Source organism: Rhinopithecus roxellana, chromosome 2 (genome assembly GCF_007565055.1).
Source record: "Rhinopithecus roxellana isolate Shanxi Qingling chromosome 2, ASM756505v1, whole genome shotgun sequence".
In the NCBI taxonomy this organism is placed as follows: domain Eukaryota; kingdom Metazoa; phylum Chordata; class Mammalia; order Primates; family Cercopithecidae; genus Rhinopithecus; species Rhinopithecus roxellana.
Genome location: NC_044550.1, coordinates 36,992,358 through 36,999,745, shown reverse-complemented (window position 1 = coordinate 36,999,745; position 7,388 = coordinate 36,992,358). Strand labels below are relative to the sequence as shown.

The 7,388-nt window shown below is 48.6% G+C and overlaps 1 protein-coding gene across 1 annotated transcript; it reads left to right on the top strand.

Annotated features, from left to right (window-relative positions):
• The first annotated feature begins 1,216 nt into the window (after positions 1–1,216).
• On the top strand, positions 1,217–6,394 carry STBD1 (starch binding domain 1). Its single transcript, XM_010361331.2, has 2 exons — positions 1,217–2,314; positions 4,453–6,394. Exons 1-2 carry the CDS (start codon positions 2,095–2,097, stop codon positions 5,307–5,309), a joined length of 1,077 nt encoding a protein of 358 aa, XP_010359633.2. The 5' UTR covers positions 1,217–2,094; the 3' UTR covers positions 5,310–6,394.
• Positions 6,395–7,388: the final 994 nt, after the last annotated feature.

The following is a 7,388-nucleotide window of genomic DNA, read 5'->3' as shown; positions in this document are numbered from 1 at the left end:
ATATCCACGTGGACTAAAAATGCATATGGAATCTATGTAAGGAAAATACCAATAATGCTCTAGAGTGAAAGTATGTGGGGCTTTTAATTCATTCATTCAACCTGTACTTCTAAGCACTCACTCTGGAAAGGTTACAGGTGCTAAGAAGTTAGCAGAGAACAAAGGACAATAATCCCTGCTGTCATTTACACTCTGAAGGGAGGAAAGAGAAATTAAACCACAGACACGCGGATTATAGAGTGTATTAGATATGATACCCTAAGTGCTAAAGAGAACAACGGAGCAAGGGAAGGATACAGGGAGTAGGATTGTAATTAAAACTGGGATTGTCAAGGAAGGGCTGGGCGGGGCAGGGGTTAGTGGGGGTGCAGATAACACTTGTGCCAAGACCTGAAGGGGATGAGAGAGAGAGGATGTCTGCAGGAAGGATGACTCTAGGCAAGGAAGCCAGTGTGGCTGGAGGTGGCAAGATGGAGGTGAGCGCACAGTGGTCATGGGGAACAGATCCTGCAGGGTCTTAAAGGTTTCTCCGTGTGACCTGGAGCAACTGGAGGGTCTTGCGCAGAGAACTGGGGTGTTTTAACAGGATCACGCTGACTGGTGGTTTGAAAGTGGCCTCTAGGAGCTTGCTGTGTTTTGTTTTGCAGCAATGGGAAGGATGTAGTTGCCACTTCCTGAGATGGGGAAAGTGAGCAGAGTAGGAGGTTTGGGGAGTTAGGTGGGGAGTTCAGGTCTGGATGAGTTGGGCTTGAGATGTCTATTAGACATCCACAAGGAGATGCCCAGTAGGCAGTCTTCACCCTCACCTCTCCTCTACCCCCTCTCTTACGATTACAGAAGTTGTGGCCGCATCAAGGCGTGCATCAGCCCTCCAGTAACCCAACTGGCAGAACCTTGCACCCCGTTAAGGGCTACTGTCCATTCGGAACAAGGGGCACACTTGATAATTTGTCCTACTAGAGAGAGCAATTATAGTAATTACTCCAAGGCAGGTGTTTGGCATCTGTGGCCTTTAGCACTTGAATGTCGGAGTCCAAGGGAAAGATGGGAGCTGCAGACACAGACATGGAGACCATCAGCTTGAAGCTGTTGTGCAAAGTCATCAGATCAGCAGAGGAATAGATTTACAAAGAAATGTATGTAACACCCCACAGGGTTGTTGTCTTGTGAGGATTAAATTAAATACACACATAAAACATCTGGAATACAGACACTGCTTAATAGAGAGCTGCTGTTTTTATTAACAAACTTATCTGTAGGAGCTCGTCCATGGACAACATCCAGTTCACACAGATGGGCGCGCATTTCACAGTAGCCATACACGCCCAAAGAGGACGAGACTGGATGAGGTTGAGCTGACTGGCATCTTTAGATGGATGGTCCTCAGTCCATTCCTTTCATTTTACAGGCGGGGAGGCGGAGGCTTGGGGAGGCTAAGCGCGGTGAGCCAGCGGCGAAGCGGAGCTTCCACTAGGGCTCCCAGTTTCCCTGCACCGCGCCCGCTGTCCTCCGGGCCACCCGTCCCACCCGAACGCGCCACAGCTCTAGCCAGCGCTCCAGCCCGCGCGTCACCGACGCCCGCGGCCTCTCCCACCTCTAAGTTCCAGGAAGCTCTCGGCCTCTAGCTAACCGTTTGCTGCTGAGCTTCCCTGGGGAGGAGGGGCCGAGGTGCCCGGCGCTGGCCGAGGTAGGGCTAGGCCTCGCGGGCAGCAGGCGGGAGAAGGAAGGGCTGTGGGGCAAGTCCCGGCTGCGCGCGGCAGTTGTGCGCACTTGGGTTCTTCACGCGGGACACACGTGGAACGCCGACCCCTGTGCCCCGGCCGCTGGCAACTGGCAGGGCCGGGAACAGAAAGTGTAGGGACAGAAGAGCGCTGGAGTCTTCCCGGGGAGGGAGCCCGGGGCCGCAGCCCAGGGGCGGGGAGCGGGGCGGGGCTGGGAAAGTTGAGTACTGGTCGCGCAGGGCCGGGCTCCGCCGGAGCGCCCGGCGCAGAAACCGTAAAAGGCTGGAGCGGGCGGGGTAGGTGTGGCTCTGCCTGCGTGACCTGAGCCCCGGTCCCAGTCTCTGTCGTCTCCCGCGGCCGCAGCCTCTCAGCCATGGGCGCCGTCTGGTCCGCCCTGCTGGTTGGAGGGGGTCTGGCCGGAGCACTTTTCGTTTGGTTGCTGCGGGGCGACCCTGGAGACACCGGGAAGGACGGGGACGCGGAGCAAGAGAAGGACGCCCCTCTTGGGGGAGCTGCGGTTCCGGGAGGCCATCAGAGTGGCAGCGGCGGACTGAGCCCTGGACCTTCCGGGCAGGAGCTGGTCACCAAACCAGGTATTCTTCCCCCCGTGACTCCAGGGCACATCTGCCTGAGCTTTGAGGTTAATCGAGGAAGGGAGGAAAGAGACAAACCCACCTGGAGCTTTCCTCCTGAGGACGGGCTTCCCTAAGGGAACTGGGCCGTCCCCACGCCCCTCGGTTTCCCAGGCTGGTTGGTACGCGCGGGCAGGTTTCTTGGCTGGTCCTCCAAGGGCCGCGCCCTTGCCGAGTCCCTCAGCGCCCGCGCCTGAGGACTTGGTCCTGCCCCTCTGGCGGGGATGAGCTCCTCCGCTTGGCGGCGCTTGGTGCAGTGCGGGTGGCTGCAGGGGCGGCGCCCCTTCCCGGCCTTTGGAAAGGAGGGCTTAGGTTTAGGGGATCCTACAAGCCTCTTCGATCTCTGCCTAAGCAGGGACATTTTCTCAGTCCCAGTCCTGGTAGTCTCACATCCTACCATCGCACAGCCCATGAAGAGCTGGGTTTGGGAACAACCGAGCTGCGGGCGCCTCCTGCTATCTGGACGCTTCTTTAGGAATGCAAAGTTCAGGTTGGACTCTGGCCATGAAGGCTGTGGCTGAGGCCCAGGGGCTGTGCCTTAGTCGCCCGTTTCAGCACTGTGGGCAGTCCCCCCCACGCTGCCCCAGAATAGGGCCGGACGGTCATCCCTAGGGACTACTTAAATAGGGGACCCAACCCTGATGAGTAGAATTGTCATCTGGGTTTAAATTTCTATATGTTAGGCACTGTTTGCTAAGCAGAGAGCGAACACTGGCAGAAAACATTACCATCCAGTGCTTTCCCTTGGCAAGCTGCCCATGCCTGGACAGAAGCCTAATGGTGAAAATGACATCTGTGAACTTTATTTTTAGCCCAGTGGTGTTCATGTGCAGCCACATGAAAATCTGCCCGTGTGCCTTTACTGTGATTGGTCTGGGATGCCTAGACAGTTCACTTATCTTTTTTCTGAAGACCAATCTCATGCTTTAGGTTGAAAAGTTGGGAATCCAGAATAATATTTGTTCATTCTCACTTCCAACTCACCATCACCGAGGCGGGCAAATCACAAGGTCAAGAGTTCGAGACCAGCCTGGCCAATATGGTGAAACCCTGTCTCCACTAAAAATACAAAAATTAGCCGGCCATGGTGGCAGGCACCGGTAGTCCCAGCTACTTGAGAGGTTATGGCAGGAGAATCGCTTGAACCTGGGAGGCAGAGGTTGCAGTGAGCTGAGATCCCACCACTGTACTCCAGCCTGGGCGACAGAGCGAGACTCCATCTCAAAAAAAAAAAAAAAAAAAAAAAAAAAAAAAAAAGGATACAATGAAACAAGACTGTTGTCCCCATACCACCACCACCCCCACGTAAAACCGCAGCTGTGCTGATTTTATGTATGATTTGGAGATTTCAATCTTGTAGGGAGCTATTTGGACTACCACTGGCGTGGCCAAGAAGGAAACTGCATTTTTAGAGGACTTGGATTTTGTATTTTTAAGAACATTTTTTAAAAAGTACTTACCATGGAAGGGGGTACAAAACACTGTTTTGTTGAGAAGGTTCCTAATGCATATGGGATTGGCAAGGAGAAACCAGCCCCTTCCCCCAGTTCTCCCTCCACTCCTGCCCAGGGTTGCACTACTGTTCTTTGTATCTCCCCACAGCGATGGCTCCTGCTGATCTGCCCGCAGATCTGCAAGAGCCAATCCCTGCCCTGCACGCCTCCCCTGGGAGTACAAGTGTACTCTTCTGGTTTGTAAGGTAGCCACACAGCCCTTTGCCCCACAGCCTGGACAACATTATTTGATGATAGGAGCCAAGCAACTTAACTTGGCTGCATGCCAATATGGTCTAGACTGTGGAGACTGGGGACTGTGATGGGGTTACATGTCTGCCTCTACAGCTTACCACTTCATTTACACTTGTGTTAGCACATTGATACTCCTGGCTGTCCCTTTTATTGTCAGATATACATGTGTATTCTTAGAGCACAGTGTTGGGAGCATACTGGTTAATTAAGCAGTACTTTAATAGAGGGGGACTTTGTGAATTGCAGATTGATTAGTAGTAAAGCTTTCAGTAACTAAATCTATTTTCTCAGCCTAACTTTTTTCTTAAATGAACTACCTGACTCTATTACATTTTTCCTTTGATTTCTTAGAGCATCTTCAAGAAAGCAATGGACATTTGATTTCTAAGACCAAAGACCTTGGTAACCTGCAAGCAGCATCATGGAGATTGCAGAATCCTTCCAGAGAAGTCTGTGACAATTCAAAAGAACATGTTTCTTCTGGACAGTTTCCAGACACAGAAGCTTCAGCTACCTCTGAGACCAGTAACTCTAGGAGTTACTCTGAAGTTTCAAGAAATGAAAGCCTCAAATCTCCTATGGGAGAATGGGGATTCCAAAAAGGACAAGAGATATCTGCTAAAGCAGCTACATGTTTTGCAGAGAAGTTGCCTTCTAGCAACCTGCTCATGAACAGAGCTAAAGAAGCAGCAAGCCTCTCTCATTTCAACAGTCAGGACCGGGTTGACCACAAGGAGTGGGAAATGGTGTCTAGGCACTCATCTTGGGGGGATGTTGGTGTGGGTGGCAGTCTTAAGGCTCCAGTGTTAAGCCTAAACCAGGGAATGGACAATGGAAGAAGCACTCTGGTGGAAGCAAGAGGTCAGCAAGTGCATGAGAAAGCAGAAAGGGTAGCAGTAATGCCTGCAGGGTCTCAGCAAGTTAGTGTCAGGTTCCAGGTCCATTATGTCACAAGCACTGATGTGCAATTCATTGCAGTAACTGGAGACCATGAGTGTCTTGGGAGATGGAACACTTACATCCCACTCCACTATAACAAGGATGGGTTCTGGTCTCATTCCATTTTCCTGCCTGCAGATACAGTGGTGGAGTGGAAGTTTGTGTTGGTAGAGAATGGGGGGGTTACCCGCTGGGAAGAATGCAGCAATAGATTCCTAGAAACTGGCCATGAGGATAAAGTGGTTCACGCATGGTGGGGGATTCACTGATTCAGTTTGCAAAGTATTGGAGAAGCTGTAGAACAATGTGGAAGAGGCTGAGGTTGTGGAACACACTGAATAAAATAAAGGCAGTGTGACTCCAAATTCAGCCATCCTAATTGTTTCAAATTTGCTAGTGGCCGTTGTCTAATGTGCAGAAATATATATGTGTGTGTGTATAATGCTTCCAGTGAGTGTGAACTTTTCTTCCCTGTGGCACGGACTGACGGACTTGTGCTGATCCATTATTACTTTAGGGCTTGATTCTCTTGGGGAGTGACTTGGCTAAGCTTCAGGTGTGAACTGTGTTCATGGAGCAAAAAAATTAACCAGCTGCCCAGGGTTCAAGCTTGAGCCTTTAGGTGATCTTTAAACCATGGTAGCAAAATAAGCCTCACTCAAACATAGCTGACTTCCTATTGGTACAGCTTGAGAAGCACTTTTTACTACATACATATTTTATGCTTAAAAAGTTAACATGATACAAAACTGTGATGAGAAAATATCTGGTCTGGATGTGATTAGTAAGGGTGCAAGATAATGCTCTAAGACTGCCTAATGCTTTTTGTTTGATTTTCATCTGCCAGGCGTGGTTATGTGCTATGAGGGTAGCAAGTATGTCTTTGTCTTAATGATCTAAGGCTGGTGTAGAAACAAGGGGCCTAATGAGAACCAGTCGTCATGGAAGTCAGTCGCGGGGGCAGCCCATGAGGAAAGGGAACATGAGTGGGGGTGGGGGTAGGCTGAGTGAGGTAGCCTGAATGACACCTCTTAGAGGACTGTGAAGTACAGGCACAGCCCGACTACAGGGACAGATACACCCATCATTTACCCATGGGAGCATCTGTAGGACCATCTCTCTTCCACTTCTCCTCCCCTCCCCCACCACATCTGGATAGATGGACTGTCCTACAGCAATCGTTTCCATCTGTCACCCTCTTCCCTCTCCTTTCATAGCACTCACTATCTTGGGTAACACATTTATACAGGACAGTGGTACAGAAGTACATCTTTGCCCTAAGAAGACAGCAAATATTTAAACTTTAAGTTATTATAACTGAACAAATAATAAAACCTGAATTTTAATATCTTCATTCGATGTCTCAACTATTTGTCTAAATTTTAGTATCATAATAGCCTAGATGTAAAATAAAATACAAATATTTTCCTCCAATAATAACAGACACATACAGAAAAGCAAGTATCAAAAGGTACAGAAGACATGAAGATTCTGTTTTTCTCCTCCCTTTGGAGAAAAAGTTTACAATTATTTATTTTCAAAGTTCACCTTTGACTGGAGGGAAATTCAGTATGCCTGTACTTGAAAATGAATTCTTACATGTTAAAATAACTTTTAATAAGTTTAACATCTATCAGTGAAATAATGTTTAATCCTGTTAAAAAGATGGTCTTTGCTGAAAAGAATAACTCCAACTGAAAATAGCATAAGAAAGTGCTTAAAAGAACTATGTTTAACAGTTTTTGGCTCATGGTACTTTTATGTTAAATTCATGTGTACTGTTTACAGACTTCATAATGAATTTTATATTGTACTAATAAGCTCTGCAGAAGGCATTCACCATTACTGCGTGGAAAGCCCAAACATGCCCCTGAGGAAAATTAAAGGTAAAACAATTTAAGTAAAAGTCTCTCTAGAATTCTATTACTGGCTATTTTATCACTACCTGGTAAAATTAAAATTAATCTTTCAGTAAAGCCAACTAATCTAAGAGATAAATATTACACTTTATATTTTAAAAATTCACTTAAAATTGGATGTGCTTACAGTTCTAACATTGTCCTTGAGAGCAGAAGTGTGAGGATCTTCTGGTGACAGCGTGTATGCCCTACTCCATTTGTTGTCTGCATAGGTTAGGGCTGCTGCTAGCTGCTGTAACAGACACCATCCATTTAAGAAGGCTACAGCACCAGAGGCCAATTTCTTGCTCATGTAACTGTCAGCAGTGAGTCTTCCTGGCAGGAGGGCAGCTCCCCTCCTTGCAGAGATTCAGTTACCCAGACTCCCTTCTGCCCTCTGGCTCTACCATCCCCTATAACCCTCTCATCCTCTGCATCCAGCCCATGGAG

Bases quoted from the DNA above. Each gene is read 5' to 3' on its own strand.
- STBD1 (XM_010361331.2), top strand. From the start codon at position 2,095: ATGGGCGCCGTCTGGTCCGCCCTGCTGGTTGGAGGGGGTCTGGCCGGA. The intron at 2,315-4,452 runs GTATTCTTCCCC...TTGATTTCTTAG, and splicing joins GGAGCTGGTCACCAAACCAG to AGCATCTTCAAGAAAGCAAT.